The sequence below is a fragment of the Cervus elaphus genome, chromosome 12 (assembly GCF_910594005.1).
Source record: "Cervus elaphus chromosome 12, mCerEla1.1, whole genome shotgun sequence".
Taxonomy (NCBI): Eukaryota; Metazoa; Chordata; class Mammalia; order Artiodactyla; family Cervidae; genus Cervus; species Cervus elaphus.
This window is the reverse complement of record NC_057826.1, coordinates 80,353,177-80,380,189: the sequence shown is the minus strand read 5'-3', so window position 1 is coordinate 80,380,189 and position 27,013 is coordinate 80,353,177. Positions and strand designations below refer to the sequence as shown.

General features: G+C 39.0%; 1 protein-coding gene across 4 annotated transcripts in view; it reads left to right on the top strand.

The window, feature by feature from the left end:
* The window catches only part of NEO1 (neogenin 1), a 219,182-nt gene that overhangs the window by 156,113 nt on the left and 36,056 nt on the right, over positions 1-27,013 (top strand). For all 4 annotated transcript variants that reach the window (XM_043919671.1, XM_043919670.1, XM_043919669.1 and 1 more), the window contains exons 9-16: positions 5,342-5,496; positions 9,817-9,965; positions 10,347-10,485; positions 13,385-13,434; positions 14,382-14,529; positions 18,260-18,370; positions 19,454-19,648; positions 26,241-26,336. In XM_043919671.1, coding sequence (XP_043775606.1) covers positions 5,342-5,496; positions 9,817-9,965; positions 10,347-10,485; positions 13,385-13,434; positions 14,382-14,529; positions 18,260-18,370; positions 19,454-19,648; positions 26,241-26,336 — 1,043 coding nt within the window. The remainder of the gene's footprint in view (positions 1-5,341; positions 5,497-9,816; positions 9,966-10,346; positions 10,486-13,384; positions 13,435-14,381; positions 14,530-18,259; positions 18,371-19,453; positions 19,649-26,240; positions 26,337-27,013) is intronic.

The following is a 27,013-nucleotide window of genomic DNA, read 5'->3' as shown; positions in this document are numbered from 1 at the left end:
GGGGAAGTATTTACAGTGACAAGTGCTACAAACCAGAGCCAGTTGTTAAACATTTACCGGAACATCACTGTAATATACCACCATGTTTTGTTTTTTAGCTTTTTTTTTTTCCCAGAACACTTAACACTCAGAAATGTTCTCTTTTTATTAACGCATTTATTGCATTTGTCTTGTTCAGTAGAGTGTCACCATCACCTAGAACAGAGCCTGGCTTATCAGTAGCACTAAATAAATATTTGTTAAGTGAGTAATTTTATACAGTGGAGAAATAATAATTATTCAAGAAATAATGTTGATAATTAACCCCCATTTAGTAGAAGGAATAAAAGTTATATTTCTGTCTTGTGTATGACAATGTTAAAAGTGTATCAAAACATATTTTTTAAAACTTGTTAAGTATAGTAGAAAAAAGTATAGAAACCATTTTTATCAATTGGCAGGAGCAGGAGGACAAGGCAAGTATTAATATACATAAAGAGGATCCAATTTGTGTGTCTGTTGTTGAAAAGATGGAAAAGTAAGAAACCTCTGGCCTAGAGTTTTTGATCAGAATTAGTAAGAGATTATAATAAAGTGGAAGGAAGTTTGGAGCCAAGTGTTAAAATGCAGGTAAGAATCTGGACATGATCAATTAAGAAGGGACTATTTCAGACTGTTGAGCAAGCGTGTACATGGTTTTATTAAACAGCTTTTATTAGCAGTTCTTGACAGGTTCTACACAAGATTAGAGAGGAAGAGTGGTGAAGTCAGGGAGACAGATCAGCAGTAGTTGGGTTGATCTAAACATGTAGTGGGGCTTCTTCCCTGGTGGGAAGTCAGTAAAGAATCTGTCTACAGTGCATGAAACCCAGATACGATCCCTGTGTTGGGAAGATCCCCTGGAAAAGGGAATGGCAACCCACCCTAGTATCACTGCCTGGAGAATTCCATGGACAGAGGAGCCTGGTGGGTTACAGTCCATGGGGTCGTGAAGAATTAGATAACTGAGCAAGTAAACACACACACAAGCATGTGGTGGGCCCCGATGAAGATGAGAGCAGTGGCTTGGAACAGTAAATCTGGGGAGTATTTCAAAGGAAGATTCTTGGAGACTGTAGTAATAATTTTTGCTATTTCATTACTTTAAGATCATGATTTCTGAATAGAAGCAGTGAAGGAATAGAAATAACACTGAGTCAGAGACTAGATTCCCATTACTTGTTTTATAAACAAAATTTATTTAATCTTTATAAGTTTACATTTTCTCATCTAAAAATTGAAGATAATGTATTATTTTCATAGACTTAACAACCTTTCCATGTGAGGATAAATGCCACTGCCTGCATTTACAAATTCCCCTACTTCTTGCATCTGATAATTCAACCACCAGGGGGCACTGTGTGCCTTGGTAATGAGCTGTATGATTCTACTGGGTACTCTAGCTTCCTGAAATTTCAAAGGGCCCTTCCTCTGCCATTTTACCTGTGAAATATTCACTTTTGTTTTCAATGCCATTAAACACCAGTATGTTCTATTAGCCACTAAGTGGAAAGTACAGAGTAAGTTATTCCAGAAATTAATAGTGCTTAGAATTGGGCTTCCCTCATGACTCAGCTGGTAAAGAATCTGCCTGCAACACGGAAGACCTGGGTTCGATCCCTGGGTTGGGAAGATCCCATGGAGAAAGGAAGGGCTACCCACTCCAGTATTCTGGCCTGGAGAATTCCATGGACTGTATAGTCCTTGGCATTGCAAAGAGTTGGACAAGATTGAGCAGCTTTCACTTTCAGAATTGGATAAGGGCTTCCCAAGGTGATGCTAGTGGTAAAGAACTGACCTGCCAGTGCAGGAGATGTAAGAGACGCAGGTTCAATCCCTGGGTCCGGAGGATCCCCTGGAGGAGGGCAGGGCAACCCACTCCAGTATTTTTGCTTGGAGAATCCCCATGGACAGAGGAGCCTGGTAGGCCACAGTCCGTAGGGCGCATAGAGTCTGACATGACTGAAGCGACTTAGCACGCAGCCTTACACATCTGTTAGTCTGTTCCAGGATCAATCAAACTATATATCCTGGGCCAAATCAAACTTGTTTTTATGGCCCAAGACCTAAGGATAAATTTTACATTTTTCAAATCGTTACACTTTAATAGATTATATAAATAACTACAGTTGACCCTTGAACAACATAGATTTGAACTGCACTTGTCCACTTACATGTGGATTTTTCTCAGTAAACTTATAGTACGATACTATAGGATCCACAGTTGTTGAATCCCCAGATACAGAACTGTGGATAGGGAGGGCCAGGTTAACTCTGGAGATGGTCGGTAATATTTTTCATTTTGTGTCTTGGCCTATAGATACTTACTATCAAGCCCTTTAAGAAGAAGTTCACCACCCTGGGCTCATTCTTTCATTTAATACATGAAGAAACTGAAGCCCAGAAAGAATTAGTGACTTTGCAAGCCAGCAGTGTTGCCAGAACTAGAATTGGAGCTCCTAAGTTCTGACCCAGCACTGTCTTGGTACAAAATGGACCTTTTTCTTTCTCTTTTGACTCTTAGCTAAGACATTCTAACCTAACTCCCATTGTAACCTCACACATTTATGAAAATTGTCCTTCACAACTCACCCCAAATCTTCCCTGAAGTCAAAGTTTTATTTCCAGACAGACTTGGTTCTGTGACCTCAGATCAGTCTACTATTAGAAGTTTTTTCGAGTGTTAGATGTTTCACCTTAGGGAATCATACCTACTATTGATTTTTTCTTATTGTAATGCTTCTGTAGAAATTTGTTCTAGGTTTTTTTCCCCTTTTACATTATTGTTGTTTAGCTGCTAAGTTATTTGTATTCAACTCTTTTGTGATCCAATGGACTGTAGTTCGTCAGGCTCCTCTGTCCATGGAATTTCCCAGACGAGAATACTGGAGTGGGTTGCCATTTCCTTCTCCAGAAGATCTTCCCAACCCAGGGATCAAACCCTCATTTCCTGCATTGATAGGTGAATTCTTTACCACTGAGCCACCAGGGAAGCCCCCCTTTTACATAGGCATAAACAAAAAGATAAAGATGATACCATTACTGGAGACAATTTACACATTAGAAGGCAAATTTCCATTCACTCATTCTACATACACTTGTGATGCTGCTTCAGGGTATGAACCTTCTGCTAGCGCTTCTGTAGTATGTGAACATGAATGAAACACTCTCTCACTTGAATTTAAAGTAAAATAGTGCCCCTTTCACTGTCTTTCTCGGAAAGGTCTTGTTTAAAGTTTGACGCACAGTTCGCAGAACAAACTAATCTGTGCTCTGGCATTGAGCTTTTAGTTTAGTGAAGTGTCACGTACTATACTTCATTTTAGACAGCAGTCATTTGTGATTGGGTTACATGTCAGAAACCTCACATCACAGGAAATCAGTTGATACTCTCCTAAATCTTGTGATTTAGAGGTTTAGCTGAAGAGAAAATATCTATGGATATCTGAAGAGTCTCTGAGCAGTAACTTTTGTTACCATGATATTTTCCAATGGACCTGACTGTAGTAGACAAGCAGCCTTTATAAATATGATGTGGGTGGGTACTATTTGTTTGTTTTAATTAAAATAAGGTACTTTAAAGAACCATAGAAAACTATTGAAAAACACTTGAATCTCTGAAATGCAGATATTCATGTACAGTCAGACAAATTGGCATATGGTTATGTAGAACTTAACAAATTTTAATCAGTTTGTTTAACCATTTGTTTAAACAAATTTCAGGAAAAATTATCAATATTTTAAAGTAAGAATTTAATTCAATAGACTTTTCGGTAATTTCAAACAATTTCTCCCACAAAGTAGTTTTGGGCCCTTTTATTACTCTCTTAAGATAGACACCAGAGAAGGCAATGGCAACCCACTCCAGTACTCTTGTGTGGAAAATCCCATGGACAGAGGAGCCTGGTAGGCTGCAGTCCATGGGGTTTCGAAGAGTCGGACATGATTGAGCGACTTCACTTTCACTTTTTACTTTCATGCATTGGAGAAGGAAATGGCAATCCACTCCAGTGTTCTTGCCTGGAGAATCCCAGGGACGGGGGAGCCTGGTGGGCTGCTGTCTATAGGGTCGCACAGAGTTGGACACAACTGAAGTGACTTGGCAGCGGCAGGATAGACACAGATCTTTCTTCACATAATCAGTAATTCTTACAAAAAAAACCCAGCTATTTGTCTAAAACAAGTATTTTCTTTCACAGTGTCCGTTGAAAGCAAATACAGTCTTTGTTATAGTGAGTACAGTACACTGAGCATAATTATTGTAGACACACAGACCCCAAAAATCGAGCCTTGGAAGCCACCTGTTTTAAAGAACCTGTTAACTACCTTTATGTTTTCATCTCATAACACTAGACCACTAGCCATTTGCACCATTTGTGATAAGATTTGTTAAATATTTCAGATCAGTTTGAAAATAATTTTTTTTTAAGTAAGAAATAGATTGTAAAAATCAGAGTAGTTATTAGCTTATTTTATAGATTGCTGCTGCTGCTGCTGCTGAGTCGCTCAGTCGTGTCCGATTCTGTGTGACCCCATAGACGGCAGCCCACCAGGCTCCCCCGTCCCTGGGATTCTCCAGGCAAGAACACTGGAGTGGGTTGCCATTCCCTTCTCCAACGCATGAAAGTAAAAAGTGAAAGTGAAGTCGCTCAGTCGTGTCCGACTCTTCGCGACCCCATGGACTGCAGCCTACCAGGCTCCTCCATCTATGGGATTTTCCACGCAAGAGTACTGGTGTGGGGTGCCATTGCCTTCTCTGTATTTTATAGATTAGAGTCATTTAAATTTTTAATGTTTTGTTCCCAGTTTTAAGTGATAATCTCTAATTTCCCTTTTATTATTATCCAAAAGATACACAACATTCTTTGATATTTTCTGTGAAAATTGGATCATACCTATAATCACCTTCTGTTTATTTCCCTAAACATAACCCCTTAAAAAAAAAATCAGTGATTCTTAAAGTGTACAAAATTGGTGACTAGCAACCCCATTTGAGATGGTACTGAGAAGACTCTTGAAAGGAAGTTGTGATTATGACCAACGATATCAGTGATGTTTAAGCAAGAACATCAGCAACTTCTCAGACATGTGTGACATTGCTCTTAACCAGTGTCCATATTCCATGCACCGTTCCACCCCCAAAACTTTCCTTTTTTTTTTTTTTTTTAGAAAACTTTCCTTTTTTGAGAGTTAATTTGACTTAAATTTATTAAGATTTTGATGTAGTGTGGTGTCTATAGATATTGCAATGAAAATGAAACTGCACATTCTAGAAATTTCCATAATCGATGTTATTTCTTTCCAAATCCCTGTTTATCCAAAGGGAACGTGTTGAGAATACCAGTCGCCCAGGAGAAATGCAGGTGACCATTCAAAACCTAATGCCAGCAACAGTGTACATCTTTAGAGTTATGGCTCAAAATAAGCATGGCTCTGGAGAGAGTTCACCTCCACTACGGGTAGAAACACAACCTGAGGGTAAGTCTCCCGCCTGTCTGTCAGCCCCTCCTGTAGCAAGACTGTATGAAGGGCCATCTCATGTATAGCCTGGCATACCGTAGTTGTGCAGGAGATAACAGTGCCTCACTTCTAGGGATCTTAGTGAACTAGTTACAGGAGATCAAGTTAATTACATCAAACAGCAGCAGATAGTGTATGACAATATAATTCTGCTGGAAGACACCCAAATTTTACTGATTCTTTGGACCCAGTTCAGATGCCATTCTAAAATCTTCCTCTGATCTTATCTAATATTGTTTTCTGCAGTCCTAAGTTACATTATGTATTATTTAAGTTGCAAGATGTATTATTGTACATCTTCCTTGAATTATGGTTATGAATATATCTCATTAATTTTATGGCAAAGACAGAGTATTTGTTGTCCTTTTATTTCCCACCATGTCTAATGCAGTACCTCAGACAGGAAGTAGGTATTTAATAGTTATTATCAGTAGAATTGCCGTGGTCTTTATACATACCATACTCTTCGAAATCTCTTCAAGGCTTTACCTTGGACCTGTTGTCTTTTGTGCTGAATAATGTTACTTCCAGTTACATTTCTTAAGATTTTTCCAACTGAAATTAGTGTTAAGGTGATTTACCTCATAAATGTCTTCTATGCCTTGAATTTTGTTTTTTAAACTATAGGTCAGAAATTACAAGAAGCAGTCAAATTTAGAATTAATGCTTTTCTCATGAAGCTTTCTTCTACACTTGTACTTTCTTTTAACACAAGCCATTGTTTTTCTTGGGAGCCTTCTCCAGTTTTCTTTTCCTATTAACTACACTAGTGTTTCTGTGTTAAGAAATTTGCAGTAACAAAAATTTTACTGTAGCCGAGGGGCATGGGCGATAAATTTGAGGAAGCTGCTAACTAGGATACTAAACAGATTAAATGTATTTACCACTGAAACTATGGAAATAATTCAAGGACTCTGCCTGATGGTGGAATAAGTAAAGTCAAGAAGCTGTGAAATTTCACTTTCTAATGCTGCAGCAAACTGTTTACCCATCAAACAGCAACTGAGGACTTCCTCTCCAGGCCCTGCACAAGCTATCAGAGATGCAGGGGACAGGACAGGAATCCTCCCCTTCAAGAATGAGCAGTCAAGATAGGAGGCCATTCACCATCTCTGTAATAGAGCATTAAAGGTCAAGAATCAAACCCAGGCAACAACAAGAGGACCAAGACAGAGCTGGGTGGGGGCTGGTGGTGTTGACTTAAGGAAAGAATGTGTTCTCACTACAGGGAAAGGATGTTGAGTTTCACAATTACTGTGTTCAGATAAGAGCGGGAACAATTTATTAGATTTCGGACTCAATTTTCCTTCATTAATTCCCACGTACAGGTATCATTCATGAGAGAGAATGAAATACAGAACAAGGAACAGTTACTGTAAAGTTAGGTAAATCAAGTCAGGTTCCTAGGAAAACATGAAAGCTGAGGCTGGCCTTAAAGCATTTGGCTTAGAGCAAACATTCTTGGGGAAGGAAACTGATTGACCCAATCCCAAAACTAGGATTAACAGTGTACATGCAGGGTGAGTCATGATGAAAATGAAAGAGACCACTGAATTTGATTCAGTGCAAGGGTTCCATCCTGGGGCCGTGAAACTTCTGAAGGTGCATGAAAATATTTGTGTGTCTGTACATATTCACGTTTGCCTTTGGAAAGAACCTGTGGTTTTCTTGGTCACTTCAGAACCTAAAGTCAGACTACTGAGAACTACAGAACTAAAGGGGGCATTGCCAAGTTAGAGATGAAAGAAGAGATTTATTGAGTGCCTGATGTGTTCCAGGCACTGTACTAAGCAGCAAGATGTAAAGATGAGTAAGACCTCTGTTCACAAAATAGTGTGGTACCAGACAAGGACTGACAAGGACTGGTAAATGGGCAGTATTGTGATCATTTATTCAAGGGAGTTTGATTAAAAGAAAGTAGCTAAGAATACAGAGAGTTGGACCATGAAGAAAGCTGAGAGTAGAAGAATTGATGCTTTTGAGCTATGGTGTTGGAGAAGACTCTTTGAGAGTCCCTTGAACTGCAAGGAGATCAAACCAGTCAGAAGTAAAGGAAATCAGTCCTGAATATTCATCGGAAGAACTGATGCTGAAGCTGAAACTCCAATACTTTGGCCACCTGATGCAAAGAACTGACTCATTAGAAAAGACCCTAATGCTGAGAAAGATTGAGGGCAGGAGGAGAAGGGGACAACAGAGGATGGGATGGTTGGATTGGCAGCACCAACCCGATGGACATGAGTTTGAGTGAGCTCCGGGAGTTGGTGATGGACAGGGAAGCCTAGCGTGCTGCAGTCCGTGGCATCACAAAGAGTTTTACATGACTGAGCGACTGAACTGAAGAATATAGATGGAAGGAGCAACAGCTTCTAGGGAGACTGGTCTAGGGATGCACAGTGACTATTAACATGTTTTGGCAAAAGAAGAGTCAGTGGAAAGAGATTTCATCTGGATGTGTTCAGCCTGGGGTGGAGATGGGGGAAGCCAAAGTGTTAGAGTCAGCCCTTGGAAAATATTTTACATTTTTAGCTTTTCAAACCAACTTAAATTTTCACATGTTTTAATGCCACTGTACAGATGAAAGAATTTATTAGCGCCTTTTTTAGGATCGAATTTGCCTACATTTAACCAGCAAATATACTGAAAGTGATTTCAAGGGAATTTGTTCTGTTTTCCTTCCCTTTTAAAAAGTTAGAGGAAAGTTTTCCATAGCAGCAGAAGTGTGACAAATCCCACCTGTCAGGCTGTGCAAAATATGCTCTTAACATTAAGTGAATAACATGATTCATGACTAAATAAAGCAAACAACTGTCAGAATAACCATATTCAGGTTTCTCTACTTTGGTAGCTAAACTAATCTTAAGCTGTCATGCTGTTATTTAAGAAAGCCAGTTTGTTTTACATTTTGTTAGGTTTTTTTCCCCTTTCCTTAAGTCTAATGGATGTCTGTTAACGCTGGCACCAGAGAAATAATTTTCAGATGCAGAGTGTCCACCAAAGTGTCGACACAGGCAGCTGCCCAGGATTTGTATATAAATTGGGACTGGAATCTGACAGTCAGACAAAAAGAATATAGTAAAAAAGGATGTGAACTGGGCAGACGATCAGTCAGTCACTCATGGGGTCTTCCAGTCATATCATCTTTCAGAGGGTCTTGTCATAATTCCCTACCTGATCCTCCTGAGTCCACATTTTAGAGCCAGGAAGGGCTTGGTCCCTGGCTCCACCACTCACCAACTTTTCCTTCATTTGGGAGTGGTTCTTAACTTCTCAGGCTCATCCGTAAGTAGGGATGATAACAGTATCTGTCTCGTTTGGGTTTGTGTGAAGATTAAGTAAAATATAATTTAAATACATGTAAAGCACTTAATGCTGGATTGATAGCAAACATTCAATAAATGGTAGCTCTTTTTAAAATGAGTGTTTATCTAGTCTTGTCCCTTGCTGTTTTTCTTCTGTCCTTGTGTTCATATGTTCATTCTAAAGGCAAATCTGGTCATGTCTTGTCATATTCCTGCTCATAATTTTTCAGTAATTATCTAACACCTACAAGAAATAATCCAAACTCACAGCAGGGCCTTTTCTGGCTCTTGTCATCCTTTGTAGCATTCTGTATCCTGTATCTATTCTGTTTCAGCCTGAACCATATAACACTGTCTTCTCACCTGTCACCCCCATTGACTAGAACAATGTCTCAGACCTTGATGGTCTGAGAAAACTGCTCATTCTTTCTGCTCCCTAAAAGTCTACTTCAGTCCTTCCCTTCCCTAACCACCCTACCCAGAGCAGAATTATGTACTCTCTTCTTTCCATTTTCATTACAGTTGTTGCCTAATCTGCCAGCACTTATGATCTTCTTTGTAACTATATGTCTTACTTCCCTCTAGACTGGAGTTCTCTGTGGGCAGGGCCTCTGTCCATCATTCATTGTATCCCCATAGCCTGTCAAGAGAAGGCTCCTTTCTGTGATGTCTGCCTTTATGTGCTGCAGTCCTGCTACAAAATAGGGTTTTATAAACCACAAGAATTCTTCAGTGTTGACTTTTTTCTTTGAATAAATTTGAGATATTTCACAGATAATTTTTGGTTTTTGAGTCACAAAGAGGGAAATCATTTAATTATATATTATCCTGAAACCTCTTGAGTCAAATCACTTGTTTTCTTAGTTTCATTGTTTTATTGTTTTGAAAACATAGCCAGGGTGCCATTATTGCTGAGAGTGGTCTTGAGGGGTACAATAAATTTTATTTATATCTTGCCATCTTGAAATCTTTCTAGTTCAGCTCCCTGGCCCAGCACCTAATATCCGAGCGTATGCAACTTCACCTACTTCCATCACTGTCACCTGGGAAACACCGTTGTCTGGAAATGGGGAAATTCAGAATTACAAACTGTACTACATGGAAAAAGGGACTGATAAAGAACAGGTATAATATGAAGCCTTTTTTTAATGCATTTATTGGAGTAGTAGAGTTGAAATATATCATACCTGCTTATCTAGAAATCTGAGGAAAAAATATGTATAAGAAATGGTGAGTTGATAAATTCTGTTTCTTAGTACCAAGGTTCATTCTGTAGTTTTTGCCATCAAAGGTCACTAAACATTATTAAGAAGTATTTATCAGCAAATTGCCAGTGTTTATGATAAATTTGCTTTGACTATTGAAATAACGTTCTGTAAGAGGGATAAAAATCTGCATTATGTCAAATATAGAATTTGTGTAGTTAATTATTTGCTTCATTTCTTTTGGCTTGAGTTGTGTGTGTGTATATATATATACACATATATATGTTTTATTTTACTCAAGGATGTTGATGTTTCAAGTCACTCCCACACCATTAACGGATTGAAAAAATACACAGAGTATAGTTTCCGAGTGGTGGCCTACAATAAACACGGCCCTGGAGTCTCCACACAAGATGTTGCTGTTCGAACTTTTTCAGATGGTGAGTTCTCTTCCCGGGAACAGAATACCGAGCTTGGGGGCCCTGATAGCACAGTAGCAAGATTATGGGCGTTGATACCAAGGTTTGGTTCACATACCAGTTCTGGTAGTGTGACTTCAGTCAAGTCACTTTACATGTCTGAGCATGTTTCCTTACATGTGAAATTTAGATAATACCAGCTTCATTGGGTTGCTGTAAAAATCCATTGAGAGGTCATAGAACATGTAGTACCAGGTACTTGAATAGCTTCTTGGTATTTTATTTTTAGTAGATTTTTTTTATATAAGTGAGTATTATTGCTTGTTCATAGATCATCCAAGTCTTGGCCTTACTCTACATAGCAATTATATTTCCATGCTAAATAGGTCTTTTAACTCCTCAATATTTTGTGACAGTTTATATCTCACTGTTATTTGCTTAGACCCATGACCTAAAGCAGTCGTTTTCAAAGTACAGCTTGCCAATGAAACTGAGTAGGTCAAGACCCACATTTTTTAAAAAGATATTTTTAGAGTAGAACAGAAAATAACAGTTCATTGCACTTAACGTATATATTGTATCCTGAAACTCAGCTAAATCCAAATGTTTCAAAAATGTCTTTTTCTTAAAAATGTGTGTATAAGTCTATAGCCCTTACATTGAATGTATAAACAAGTTTTAAGAGCTATAGTTTGACTCCTTTAAACAAGTGGTCAGACATCACATCACCATTGGAGCAGACTGACATCATGTGATGTGTTGCATCAAGAAAGACATAACTTCATCTATTTCATCTGTGCTGTATCCCTGCCAAAAATGTTTTAAGTATGATCATGATGAAACAACTAGACATACATCCAAATTGGTGGACATTCTGCAAAAAAATAAACTAGCTTGAATTCTTAGAAAATATTAGTCTCATGAAAGAAACAAAAAAGCAGAGTCATTATAGGATTAAAGAAAAGTAAAGACACATAGAATAAAGTAAAACATGTATAATCTTTGATTCCTGAATCTGGGAGTAAAAACAGTATAAAGACACTCTTGGTACAATTACTTAATAATTAGATTGGTATAGTATCAGTCAGTATTAAAAATTAGATATGTTATTAGGTATATTAGATAATAGTTTTGTGCTGATTAGGTTTTAATGTGATCATTGTATTATAATTTTTTTGGAGAATGTTTTCTTAGGAAATACATACTGTAGTATTTAGGGGTGAAGTATCATAATGACTGTAACTGTCTCTCAGCTCTCCAGAAACAATATGTAGATAGATAAATATGTATAAATATAATGAGAGAAATAAAGCAGATGTGGCAGAATATTAGCAAGTGGTGAATGCAGGAAAAGAGTATATGGTGTTCATTGTATTCTTCTTGCCTCTCTTTGCACTTGACATTTTTCAGGATAAAAAGCTGGGAAAAATAAATGCAGACTCTATTTTGGTTAGCCTGTGTTTAACATAGGCTTTTAAATCTACCCATGAGCCACTTTTAACTGCATCAAGTGGGTTGGCATGCTGACTACAGTGCCTGTTGCAGGAACTGAATGTGTCTCAGCGTGGTTGGTTAAGGGCAGCACTTGAGAGGAAGAGAAATCTTGGTTCTTTATACCAGTTGAAACAAATACCTTGGGCAAGTTAACTCCCCTGAGCTGCAGCTGTAGTTTTGTCATCTATAAAGTGAGATAATAATAGAAACTCCTTTGTAGGATTGTTGTAAGGATTAAACTACCTGCCATGTAGGAGCATGAAACAGATCTTAGCTGTGATGGTGGTGGTGATGATGAAAGAGAAGAAGACAGCAACAACAATTATGTTGGTGCCTCTGCAGCTGAGTCAGAGGTTCTTAAAAAGGAGATGACTGAAACCATCCATGGACTTTTTTCAGAACACAAATGGAGAAGTCCTTCTGCAGACCCTCTGAATCTCTAGGTTGAGAGCTCTCTATCCTCTCTGTCCTCCAGAAGACTACAGTGCAGTGGGCACTGCGTTATGTGTCTGGTCACCAAATGTCAGAATGGAAGGGAGAAATTTCCATGTATGGATTAGGAGAGAAAAGCTAAAGTCAGCATGTTGTGGTTGGAGAAGAAACTAATCAGGTTTCCTTAAATTTTTTTTTTTCTTTGTATAGTTACTACAAAAGAAGACACTGGAGGGCATATGTACAATAAACTTTGAGATACCCTGTCTTCTGTTCTAATATGTGAAAAACTAGTTATACAGCTGTTTTGTAACTAATAGTCCCAAACCTCTCACATCTGAATGAGTATTTCCTGCTATATAGTTGCCTTCAGAAGCCAAATGGTTGCTTAACTGGACTTCCATTGTCTAACAACTCTTTGCTCTCCTTGAAACTGCCTTCAAAACCAGTTTAGGAACCCCACAAGAAAGCCAAGGTCATTGATCTGTGTATATCACACTTTGAACTTGTAATGATACTACCCAGCTGATTCACTTCCCATATTCATTAGGCTCATTTCTAGAAAATGTATCCCAAAATAAAGATATGCTATTCCCAAGAATATTCAGAAGAATACATTAAAAGTTCAGAATATAATTGGGCTCTAGAAAAGTTTACAGTCACCGTCATATCCTTGAAATAAGCATCTGACTTCCCAAAGGTATATCTTGACATGGGTATGGATGTGTATATGTGAATGTGTCTCATTTTAAATGACTTATATATGGCCACACCTTATCCAAATACTGATCAACCAACCAAACACTGTCAACCTTATCCAAATACCATCAACATGAGGACACTGGCTCCTGGGTTAGACTTTCAGGTTGCATATCAGTGTTTGAGATGTGCATTTGTGTAAGGTCTGGCCAAGAACAGTCACATGATGTAATTGAAATTAAAACTTTTTTTTCATTTCCTTTCTGGTTTTTTTTTTTTCCTTTGGTCTGTGCAGTTCCCAGTGCTGCTCCTCAGAATCTGTCTTTAGAAGTAAGAAATTCAAAGGTAAAACTTTATATTACTGTTGTTCATTTTTACTGGTAGCCTGTTAGGCCTCAGGAGGGCTTATAAAGAGGGAGATTCTCTATCAAAACAATCATAATCAAGCAGAGAAATAAAGTGACATAGATATTACACTTGCCAGTTTAAAGCTGGACTTAGACGCCAACTTTTGCTTATTCTGTTTAATTTTACTGCCCTTCTCTAATGCCAAAATTACTTTAGCCTTTCTGCAAGTATACTGCTATTATTATGTGAACCATGGCGTTATAGACCTTAAACATGCAAAACCTGGTGATGCGGTTTATCATACCGGAGCCATTTGTACTGTGAGCTGAGCCCAGAGTGAGTCAAAGGCAGACATCTGTCCTATGGTTGCATTGCTGTAGCCAGCTCTCCTGGGCAAGTTCACTGTGCCCTGAAGACCACGTGTGCCTCTCAGATGCCCAGAGCCCCTCCTGGGCTGCATTGACAACTGAGACAGGCAGTCCTTTCAAAAAGTCATCTGGGATTCCTTCTCTTTTAAGAAACAGTCAGCTGATAATTAACAGTCCCCTCTTTGAAAAGTTTTAGACAGAAATTATCTAATTTCACTCTTCTTACAGTAGATGTAGAAGAGAACCTAACACCGATTTACTTCCTCATCCACATGCCTCTGGCCTCCTATTTTCCTTCAGAAACTTTCCTGAGACTTTTGCCCAGTATCTTCATTCTAGCAAAATAGATCAGGTGCCAGAGTACACTGCCCGCAAATACAATCTCCCCATTCCATCTTTGAGGGGTTTAAAATTTAAAACTATCTTTGAGTGATTATCAAATGGCTTAGTAATAAAACTCTGAACACTCTGTTGCCTTTGTATTCCTTCTCTTACACAGTGAATTCAGGGTAGTAATACATAAAATAGGACCAAGATTTGGTATATTGTCTTTCCCTATAATCTTGTGTTTCCTAGAGTATTGTGATTCACTGGCAGCCGCCTCCTCCAGCTGCACAAAATGGACAGATTACTGGCTACAAGGTTCGCTACCGAAAGGCTTCCCGAAAGAGTGATGTCACTGAGGCCTTGGTGTCCGGGACACAGCTGTCGCAGCTGATTGAAGGTAAGCTGCTTTGCATGTAGGCGAAAGCGTGAAGATGGTGTCTTTCTCAAACTTTGAATTAACGCTAGTCTAATGACTGCTCCGGGCTGTTGACTTACACAAATCAAAAATTGTTTAAAAGAATTTGTAATAGTTCGGTCAACTTCTGACCTGATAAAAATTGTAGAATACACTCTTACAGGTTCTGCCTGTTCTGTGGTGAACTTATTTTAATGTATTATCCATGTAAACAAAGCTACATAAGCAAAGAATCTACTCAATCTAGGTGGTAGCAGAGGCCTACAAAATGATTTCTTCTAACACTGATACCACTTGGGTATCTGTGACCTGAAACATTTGTGAATGGCCACAGCCACGCAATAATCATTCTTGCTGCTACAGATTATCTGATAAAGTTTTAGAAAATTCTGTCAGGCGTAGCTCTTTTGTATGGTTTTGCCATTATGTGAGACAAATCAGATGGACCCTAATCCATCTCTAGTATAGCAGTCAGAGTTATCCCCTTCCTCCTTTCTTAAGTAGGGGAAGTAGAGTTGGCTTTGCGAAAGCAAGTTGGCTTTGCATGAGAAGCGTTGGAAGAGAATTTTTGTTCTTTAGATGTTAGAATTGTGTGAAGAAAGAATAGAGACAGATGCCCCTCAGAAACTCTTGGGGTTTCCTAGCAGAGCTGGTAGAAGAGACCTGAGAATTAGAAGTCTTGGCATTATTATCTAAGCCTTGAAAATTAATTTCATCGCCCTTGGGGAACTCTAAACTTTGTTTACATTGCTTCCCTCATGGCTAGAGATGACAGGATTAGAGAAGCTTGACATCGGCTACTTTCCTGTGTCTCCAGGGGCCAGATTCTTGATATAACCAAGATCTGGGGCAAAAAAGTATAATGGGTCTTCCCTTCTTTATAGGTATAGGGTTTCAAAAAATTGAGAGAGCCATTGACAGTGAAAAACAGTCCTCCAGTAAACCAGCAAGGTTTCTCCATACTCCTCACCTCACAGATGGGATTGACTTCTTTCAAAATAGGAGAAGGTGAATGTTTATCTTCAAGGGTATCTTTCAGTTTTCTCATTTCCTCACTTGGACCCCACAGCTCTAAGCTGCAGCAGATAAATGTGACTGCAGGAGTGTTGCTGAGAAATCTCACCAAAGGAGCATTCCTGCAAAATTGGTCATGGATGTTTTTAAAAGTCAGTCTGATTATACTCCAGACACAGATGAATACCATTTCCCAAAGATGAAGCTTGTATTCTGAATATTTAATAGTAGGTACTTATTATATACCAGGCATGGTTCTTGATTCTAATAAATAAAAATATAGTCCTTCCCCTGAGGAGACTATCCATTTCCTCAGTGAAACATTTGCTATATAAGCAAAATACCACTTTCTTAATAAAAAATAGCCTTTTGTTAATCAAGAAAATTCTTGCATTTTAAAATTATATTTAGATTCATTCATTCATTTAATAGACTTTATTGAACTTTTATTGGCATGCAGTGGCACTGGGTGTATAATGATGAGCAAAAGGTGTATGTGCACTTAGTCTGTCAGTCATGTCTGATTCTTGGCAGCCCCATGGACTGTAGCCTGCCAGGCTCCTCTGCCCATGGAATTTTCCAGGGAAGAGTACTAGAGTAGGGTGCCATTTCCTACCCCAGGGGATCTTCCCAACCCAGAGATCAAACCTGAGAAGGGAAGGTTGTTATTCTCTTGAGTGTTAACTTGAAGCTGATAAGTATTAGAGGAATAGTATAGGTTCCCAAGATCCTGTATTGAACAACAAATTACGGGATTTTAAGGTTTAGCCAGTAATTGTTGTTTCTTCTTTTTGTGCTGCGTACAGCACTTAACGCACTCTGCCGTGTCTCTATAATGTGAATCGAGTGCCTTGGTTTTAGCCTGCGAGCTCCGTAGGTCACCTGGAGGGAGGGGAGGTCAGCCTCTGTACTTAGCCTCGCTTCACCTCCTCGTGTGCACTCTCTCCCACTCGCCGTCACTCTTACCTTCCAGTTCCTCAGAGGAGAGGGAGTGATAACCTGATGGCTGAATTCTTCTCAAGCCCCAACTGAACCATGTTTGCTAATATCCAGATTGTCGTCGGTTAACGGTTACAGATGCCTGTGTGGCCCACTCTGGCACTTTCCGTGTGTGCAGGGAGGGGAGGGGGGTAGACTGACTGGGGCCCAGCTGTTCTGTTTCTCTTCCTGTCTTGCTGTTTGCTTCCTTGTGGGCCAGCACCAATCAGGACGGGCATGCAGAGAGCAGGCCCACCTCTCCTCTGCACCATGTGACAGATTTAGCTGAGCCAGGGCTCATCCTGCATCCTGGCCAACCTCTGTCTCAGTAGCTCTCTCTTAGGAATTTTTGTACTAGTTTCTGGCCAATGATCCTGTTATTTGAATAATGGGAGGTGTAGGATAATTTTTCATAACCTTTATAAGACCTTTCACAGTATCTGGTATCAACGTGCTCTAAAAAATGTATGAATGTGAACTGTACACTCAAAAATGGCTTAGATGGTAAATTTTATGTTATATGTATTTTAACACAAAAAGAAAAAAATTGACCGTTTCCCCACTTTGTAGACTTTTACATGTACATCTTTGTTGCCTTTGATACATTCTTATATCGTGTACTTCATTAGCTGATAGTAAAAAATATGAAAGACTGCATAGTAAAAAGGCTTTATTCCTCTTTTATTTATTGTATATACTTACGAGCAAGTAGGTTGTTGAGAAATAGATTTCTAGGCCATATTTGATGCTTAAAATGTTTCTTTTGTGGTTATGGGGTGACCCAGAGAACAGAGGTAAAGTGGTAGGAGTTACACCTCTGCATTATTTTCTGGTCTTTGGTGTCTTCTGAGACCAACTCACTTTGTTCCCTTGTTGTAACTCTTTCATTCCTTGGGCCTGTTTTTGGTCTCAGCCTCCTTAGTAACAAAGTGAAAAAGTGAAAGTATTAGTCGCTCCCTCCTGTGCGACTCTTTGTGACCCCAGGGACTGTAGCCTGCCAAGCTCCTCTGTCCATGGAATTCTCCAGGCAAGAAGGGGATCTTCCCTACCCAGGGATTAAACCCAGGTCTCCTGGATTGCAGGCAGATTCTTTACCGTCCGATCCACCAAGAAGCCCATTTTGCCATGCTCTTCTCCAGGAGATCTTCCCAACCTGGGGATGTAACTCACATCTCTTATGTCTCCTGCATTGGCTGGTGGGTTGTTTAACCCTAGCACCACCTGGAAAGTCCTCATTTCTAAGGTGTCTTCAAGCTCTTTTAAAAAATCTAAAGTCTCCTGGGAGCTTTATTTATTTTGTTTTCCTCTTGGATTGTTGGGCTTCCTATCTAGAGATAGGAGCTCCTCTGTGCTGTATTTATGTATTGCTTGTTCTGTATTAACTTTAACTGAAATGTTATCAGGATAGGGGTGGTGGTGATGTTGGTAGTTTAGTCACTAAGTCGTATCTGACTCTTGTGACCCCATGGACTGTAGCCAACAGGTTCCTCTGTCCCTGGGATTTTCCAGGAAAGAATACTGGAGTGGGTAGCCGTTCCCTTCTCCAGGGATCGACCCTGGGTCTCCTGCATAGCAGGCAGATTCTTTACCGACTGAGCCACCAGGGTGGTAGCTTTGTACTAAGATGGTGGGTGAGATACTTACTTTAAGGGGAGATTTTAATCTTTTGTTTTTCCAAAGCTCTTGTTTGACCCCCTTTTTTTAATTGTTTGCATTGCAGGTCTTGATCGGGGAACCGAATATAATTTCCGAGTGGCTGCTCTGACAGTCAATGGTACAGGCCCAGCTACTGACTGGCTGTCAGCTGAAACTTTTGAAAGTGACTTAGATGGTAAGAGCAACAATCAGCAGGATTGGAACAGTCTGGGTACTAACTGAAGTCAAATGAGTCAAGCTATAAGGCATAGATTTGGGGTGTATGTGGCTTAAATCTGGATTTCAGTGGATTATTCTGCTGTCATTCCCCGTAATACAGCACGTCCCCTAGAATGTATTTTTTATAGTGGCCTTTTGAGAACTGTCCCTGTAAGTAGAACCAGAACAAGTAAAAATGTGCAAGTGCTTTAAGTCTGGCTTTTTCACCAAGGCCATGAAGTAGGTGGATGATCTCAAAGTTAAGGTTGCACCCTGTAGACTGCCCTTGTTTTAGTTACAGTTTCCCTTTTCTCTTAGTCCTAGTGACCTCACCCTTTTTCTCACCAGTGTATTCAGTGACTCCACATGCGTGTGTGTATGTTGTGTTTATCAGAGCCAAGTGCTGCACTTAAAAGGCAAAAGACCTGGGTACTTAATGTAATGCTTTGTTTACTGATTTTGAAATAGAGATAGGCGTTTATGCCTTGAGATAATGTGTGTGAACGATACTGCAAATTGCTACCTTTTAAAGTCTCTTAGTCTCCCACCATTTAAATCAATTTGTGGTTCTAAGTTTCATATTTTCCGACTTACCATATTAGTTTGAGGAGTAAATAACTGATATCATCACTGTCATGTGAAACTTGATCACCTGTTGACAGCAGTCTTCTATTTAGTGTGCTATGCTTATCTCATTCCACGGGGTAGAGTGTGGTAATCAGCTATGGGACCAAGAGGAGTGGGCAGCAATTGAAAGACAGTTTATTTTTCTCCATTGGGAAGGCTCTTGGACCTCTTCGTTTTTCCTTCCAAATTATAATAATACTGCAGTGTCTTGTGTTTCAGGTTGTTTGAGTTGGTTTTCTTAGGCTGCAGTTAAACTGTGGCCATACTTCACTATACATACATATTCTCTTTGAAAATTCTTGGCCATAATGGAAAAAAACACTTAGCCCCAGATAATTTGGCAGAAACCTAAACACCTTGCCCCAAGGACAATGAAATGTTACAAAGGAAGGTGGATCTGAATCTCATCTTGCTCTTCTTCTCTCCTTCCCAGAAACTCGTGTTCCAGAAGTGCCTAGTTCCCTTCACGTCCGCCCCCTGGTCACTAGCATCGTAGTAAGCTGGACGCCTCCAGAGAATCAAAACATTGTGGTCAGAGGTTATGCCATTGGTTATGGCATTGGCAGCCCTCATGCCCAGACCATAAAAGTAGACTATAAACAGCGCTATTACACCATCGAAAATCTGGGTATGTATGCTCAGTAAAGGAAGTAACTGCACGTGTGATTTGTTTCTAACTTTTTATTGTATATTTTATTTTTATAGAAAGCTTTCAAAAATAGTACAATTTTTATTCTTCACCCAGGTTCCCCAGAGGTTAACATTTTATCATACGTACTGTATCTGCTGTGTACCCAATGTGTGTGCTCAGTCGTGTCTGAATCTCTCCAACCCCATGGACTGTAGCCCATTGTAGTTCCTCTGTCCATTGGGTTTTCCAGGAAAGAATACTGGACTGGGTTGCCATTTCCTTCTCCAGGGGATCTTCCTGACCCTGGAATTGAACCCGTGTCTCCTGAGTCTCCTGCTTTGCAGGCATACTCTTTACCACTGAGCCACTGGGGAAACCCGTTTCGTCTGCTGCATGTACCTGGTTTGGTTTTGTTTTTTTCTCAGAACCATTTGAGAGTAATGTTGCCCCTCCACCCACTAATGCTTTAATGTCCCTTTCCTTAAAATGAGGGCATTTTCTAGTATAATCACAGTGCCGTTATCAAAATCAGCAAATTAACTGTGAGGCAGTATCTATAGACGTCATTTATATTTTGTTAGTTGTCTCATCAATGTCCTTTGTAATGAAAGAAAAACATTGTTTTCTGGTGCAGGATCACATGTATTTAGTTAGTGTGTTTCATTAATATTCTTTCATATGGAATAGTTCCTTGATTTTTTCTTTTATGACCATGACATTTTTGAAAAGTACATTTATTCTTTATAGAATGACCCTTAATTTAGACCTATGTAATATTTCATCATTATATTCAGCGTACACATTTTTGGAAGGAATAGCATAGATGCATGTGTTCTTGCCAGGAGGCAGATGAGAGCCTAATGCTAGTGACGTTAACTTTAACCACTTGGTTAAAATGGTATCTTCAACATTCCTCCTCTATAAAGTTATTTTTTTTTCCTTCATAGCTAAAAAGTACCTTGTAGGGAAATGCCTTGAGTCTTTGTAAATATCTGGTTTCTTGTCAAACTTTTACTCAGTATACTGTTCTAGCATCTAGTATCATTATTATGGTGTTTCTCAAGTGGTGATTTTCTAATTCCATTATTTCTTCTGCATTTATTACCTTTCTTTGATAAAGAAGAGCTTTGCTTCTCTTCCATACTGAAGGAATGGCTAATGGAAATCTCTCTATAACTAGTTTTTCTGTCCATTTGACATCTCCTGTCTTTCTTTGAGCACTTTCTTCCTTTTTGACTCAATATAATATGTTTCAGGCTTATCTGGTATTTTCCTAGCTTTTGCCCTTGAATCAGCCATTGCTCCTGGTTTCTTTTATAGAAAATGATATTTGGAAACCAGTATTTGAGCACTATTCATGCTCATTTTTACTGGGGTAGAAATCCTGAGGAATCTATTAAAAATGCTACTAAAACTATAACTGAGTTTAAAAAGGGCACAAGGTATAAAGTAAATATGCAGAAACAGTTGTATTTCCACATACTAACAGTAAGCAATTTATGTGTGTGTGTGTGTGTGTGTGTGTAGAAAATCTGTATACTGAAGAGTGGGAAATGATTGCTGAGAAAAGTTAAGACTTGAATAAATGGAGATACCATGTTCATGGATTAGAGGACAGTATGTTATAATGACAATCCTCTCCAATGCAATCTCAAGTAAAATCCCAGTAGACTTTTTTCCTAGACATTCATAAACTTGTTCTAAAGTTTATATGAAAAAAGTGAAGGCTCTAGTATAGGCAAACATTTTTTTAAAAGAATAAAGTTTAGAAGACCCATAATATGTGATTTCAGGGCTTGTTATAAAGCTACAGTGACTGAGACATTGTGGTAGGGTTGGTGTAAAGGCTAGGTGTTACAGATCAGTGGAACAGAAGTTCAGAAATAGATATATGCTCAATTGATTTTTGACAAAAACATTGAGATAATTCAGTGGAAAAGAAGATAGTCTTTTCAACAAAAGGTGTGTGAATAATTGGATAACTCTGTGAGAAAGAAAAGGAACCTTCATTGACCCTTATACCATACACAAAAACAGACCTAAATAAATAACTAAAACTATAAAACTTCTAGTTGTTGTTCAGTCGCTTGGTTGTGTCTGACTCTTTGCAACCCCATGGACTGCAGCACGCCAGGCTTCCCTGTCCATCACCATCTCCCAGAGCTTGCTCAAACTCATGTCCATTGAGTCAGGATGCTGTCCAACTATCTTGTCATCTGTTGTCCCCTTCTCCTCCTGCCCCCAATCCCTCCCAGTGTCAGGGTCTTTTCCAGTGAGTCAGCTCTTCGCATCAGGTGGCCAAAGTATTGGAGTTTCAGCTTCAGCATCAGTCCTTCCAATGAATATTCAGGATTGATTTCCTTTAGGATTAGCTGGTTTGATCTCCTTGCTGTCCAAGGGACTCTCAAGAGTCTTCTCCAACACCACAGTTCAAAAGCATCAATTCTTCAGCACTCTGCCTTCTTTATGGTCCAACTCTCATGTCCACACGTGACTACTGGAAAACCCATAGCTTTGACTATACAGACCTTTGTCAGCAAAGTAGTATCTCTGCTTTTTAATATGCTGTCTAATAGAATACAGAAAATAATCCCTGTAACTTTGGAGTACACAGGGGTCTCTTAGGATGCAAAGAAGTACAAATTAAAAATTTAAAATGAATAAATTGGGCTTCATCAAAATTTAAAACTTCTACTTGGAAAGATACCAGTGAGATGAAAAGGTGAACCACAGACCAGGAGAAAACACTCATCATTCAAATATCGGACAAAGAATTTGAGTCTGGACTATGTTCTAAAAAGTTTTTTTAAAAACTCAGAAAATAACAGTCCAATGAAAAAGTTGGAAAAAGATTTGGATGGATAGTATACCAAAGAAGATGATATATGAATGGACAATAAGCACATGAAAAGATTCTGAACTTCATTAATTATCAGAGAAATGCAGATAAAGCCACAATGAAATATCACTACACAACTTCTAAAATTGCTAAAATTTAACAGACTGATAATACCAGATGTCAGCAAGGATGCAGAACTGGAACTCCTACTTGCTGATGGGCACGTCTGATGGTACAACCACTCTAGAAAACAGTTTGGAGGTTTCTGAAAAAGTTGACTGTACAGTCCAACGTTCCCACTCATAGTTGCTTAACCAAGAGAAATAAAGATGCATATGTTCACAAAGATTTCTACACAGATGTTTGTAATTTATTTATAATAATCTAAAGGGGGTAAACAAGTGATGAATTTTACTATATTCATACAATGGAATGCTAGTCAGCAATTAAAAGAAATAGGTTACAGGTACACTCAACAACATAACAAATCTCACAAACATTATGCAGAGCAAAAGAAGCAAAACCACAAGAGAATACATACTGTGTTAATACATTTTTATGAAATTGCAGAATGTGTGGCTCTTATTTATAGTGACACAGCAAGGTGAGTGGGGTGACTAGAAAGTGAGGAGGTGGAATTGACTGCAGTTGACTGGGCATAGAACTCTTCAGAGTGTTGGGAATATGTGTTGTGGTCATGATTTGTTTCTGTTGTTTAGTGCTAAGTAGTAGACTCTTACACAGAGTCTATTATATATATTTGTCAGAGCTAAAAAGGCACATTTAAATGGGTACATTGTATTATGTATAAATTACTACCTCAGAGATGAGTTACAAAGCCAACATTTTGAGAAACAGTAATATTTTATAATAGAAAATGAATTGATTTAGATAGGCATATTTTTCCAAATTAGATATCATTATTGAGATCTTTCTTTGAAAGACTTGCCTTTTAATTTAGAATCTTCCCTTAACCAACTTTTTTAATTCAAATTTATTTGTAAATGTCTTTCAGTGTCTAGTAAATTACTTAGGGCTTCCCTTGTGGCTCAGACAGTAAAGAATCTGCTTGCAATAGAGGAGACCTGGGTTGGGAAGATCCCCTGGAGAAGGAAATGACTACCCACTCCAGTATTCTTGCTGGGAGAATCCCCATGGACAGAGGAGTCTGGTGGGCTACAGTCCATGGGGTCACGAAGAGTTGGACACAGCTGAGCAACTAAGCACAAGAATAAGCAATAAAGATGACTTAGGGGCATCTTTTCTGGTAGAAGATAAGCAGCAATTTAATGCTTTAGTCAAAAACAGAGTAGCCTTTTTCTTTTTCAAGAAGAAACAGCATAGCTAACCTGGGAAGTGTTCCCCACATGAACAGTCTTACAAGGCAGTTGTAGGAAAGCAAAGGAATAGACTAGGATAAAAATACTTCTGTGGTCACCCACTCCTACTGTTTGCTTTACAAAACTGCTGAAATGAAAATCCTCTTTCAGTCTAATAGGAGAAGAAAAGTAAAACACAGGAAAAACAGTGAGAAGCATTGAAGTGAAGTGTGTTCAGAGGAGGAGGAGAGGTGGTAAGGTCACAGTAGAGCAGTCAGGGAAGAAGCTTGACTTGTACTTGAAAGACTGAGTCAGACTAGTGATTGGAAACAAGAGGAGCCCTGCATGTGCTGAAGGCAGTAGACATCCTTTAGTAATAAAGAAAGTGCACAGTGAGAAGTAGCAAAAAAAAATTGATTTGGCATAAAGTAAAATAAGCTTGCTGCATTATCAGATAGATTTAAGATACATATAATGTTGAACAAAAAAGAAGTCAGTGGAGTGGAGAAATACATGTAGAAATTCATTTATTAATCAAACTAGAGCTCCCCCCTGAGCTTCAAACCTATGTAAACATCTGCTTGCTGGGTATCTGTACTGGAATATCATAAATCATGATAGAATATCTTATAGTCTATCATCATTTATTCAAAATTAAAGTTAGTATCTTCTGCAAACTTTCACTCAATCAGCAAATACCCCAGACACTGTGCTAGAGATAGAGCAGAGAATCAGCAGATGTGATCCCAATTATTAGAGAGAATATAATTTTTAAATAATTTAAATGGTTTAGAGTGCTGAGGAGGAGAAGTGAGGTGCTACTGGCTATGTATTTAGGGAGGTAATCCAGTCTGGGATGGCCCCTTTCAGATGAATAGGCAGTGTCTGAGTAAATAAGAGTGCTCTGTGTCCCCAGCATAGGGGATGTCTGCACAGGTTACAACCCAGTAGTAGGAGAGCGCACCCCGCTCGGTGAACTGAGAGATGGCCAGTAAAAAGTGAGCACAGGGAATGAGGCGGAGTGGTGGGAGGCACGTAGGTAGCATCAACAAGACTTGATCCCTTATGTAGGGAAGGAGGGAGAGAGAAACAACTCCCAGGTTTCTGACTTGAGCAACAGTGCACATAGTCATGTCATTTATGAACTCTAGTAAAAACTGGAGTAGATCTGAAGGGATGGAGGCAGGGGAGAAAAAGAGAGATATAAGACAGCCAAGAGATAGAGGTGCCAAACAGACAGTTTAACAGGTCTGGTGCTCAGAAGAAAAGTCAGGACTAATTTGCATCAGATCACGTATGTATGCTAATCCAACCAAGGAAACGAATGGAAGCACATTGGGAGAGAGTGAAGAGTAGGACTAGAAGAGGGCCTAGGATCAAGTCTGGAAAATGTGTATTGTGATTCTTCTGTCCCCAATCTCAGTGTATGGCATCACCGTCCACCATGTTGCCCAAATCGACACATTTTCCTGCCAGTCAAGTACTAAGTCTTATTTATTCCATTTGTTGTCAGTTCTTTCTCACACTGGAAGACCAGGTGCCTTTATATATTGCTCAGTGGTATGTGGAAAATGGGCCACCAAGCAGCTTTTGCAGAAATTAAGGCCACTTGAGGTGTGGCCACCTTGAAAAACTGCCCAACTTTAGCAGATGTGAGTGGTGTGGGTCAACTCCCCACCCTACAACACTTCAGTGGAACCCAAGTCTTCATTTCTGAAACTAGATTCTTGAAGGACCTGTACTAAACCTTGCCTGGATCAGGAATGTGATAAAGCGGAATCTTCCTGATTTGCCTTAGCCAGTAGGAGAATGAATGCTATTCCAACTATTTATTACCCCTCTTTTTCACCAAATCTAACTAGCAGCATTTTACATGATCACCTTCTTAGCCAGTTGAAATCCTGGGCCATGTCTTCTCCAACCAAGAAGTCTGCATGAAAGCTAGATGAGGTTGGCATTCCAGAGAGTTAAGGACCTTCAGCAGTTAACTGGGTTAACAGTTTGTCTCCTGCTTCTCTAGCTTGGCTCTTCAAATTACTGCCTTCTCCTGAGAAGGAATGGGGTTTGTTTTGTTTAATTCCAAGCTGCACCTATGGGCTTGCAACACATGGAAATCCTATTTTTTCTTTTTAATCCAAGCTCTTCACTATCCAGTAACATCACTAGACCACTGATGAGTTGAAGCCAATAGAAGATTCAGGAACAGTTACCTTCCTCCTGGGACTACAGGAAGTCGATCCCAGCCAGTTTCTCTATACTCTGTATGCTCCCATCTCCATTCCTCCCCACCCCTCGGAATAATCCCACATAAAAAAATTTTAAAGTATGACCTGGCTTTTATTACAATTAAGATTGTACACAATCATCTGTGAATTTTTAAAATTCTGTAGTGAGAGTTTTTTACGTGTTTCCACTTGTTTCTTTCCTTCAGATCCCAGCTCTCATTATGTGATTACCCTGAAAGCGTTTAACAACGTAGGTGAAGGTATCCCTTTGTACGAGAGTGCTGTGACCAGACCTCACACAGGTAAGGTATCCTGCCCGTCTCTGGTTGTCAGCATCTTTTCCAGCCGCTTAAGTAGAATGTTAGCATGAGGCCTGCCCCATGGGTGTCAGTGGGAGGGAAAGGACATGGCAATTTAGGGTCAGGCCTCATAGGAGGGTAAATGGGCTTTCAACATGGGAAGTTCTATTAAATCCTGCTTTGCTTTTTAGAAAATACTAATCCTGTCATGTAAACAAATCTATGTAAATGTGTAGCACATGTTTTTAATATGTTGCGATCTAGAAAGCATAGTCATGAGAGAAAAGTGATTTTTCATCTTTTGGTCATGTGAGTTATAACTAAAAGGAGAAAAAAGTTAAAGGATCTCCATATCTCTGAGAAAATACATAGGTTATTGATGGAATAAATGTGTTAGATTGATAAATCCAACATTTTCTTTATTAGTACCTGAATTAGTTAGGAAAGTATTTTTCTATGTGCTTTTTATAAGTTTTATTTATATAGAGAGTATAAAGCTATATGTACCATCCATTTGATAAACTGTACATTTATTACAAAAGAGACCAAATATTTATTACTTTTCTTTGTAATTTATCTATTAAAATATCTTTAAAAGAATAATGTAAAGTTTCTGTAGATATGTAAAACATGATTTAGATCTAGATCTGAATGAGAAAATTTACTGAAGTGAGTATATT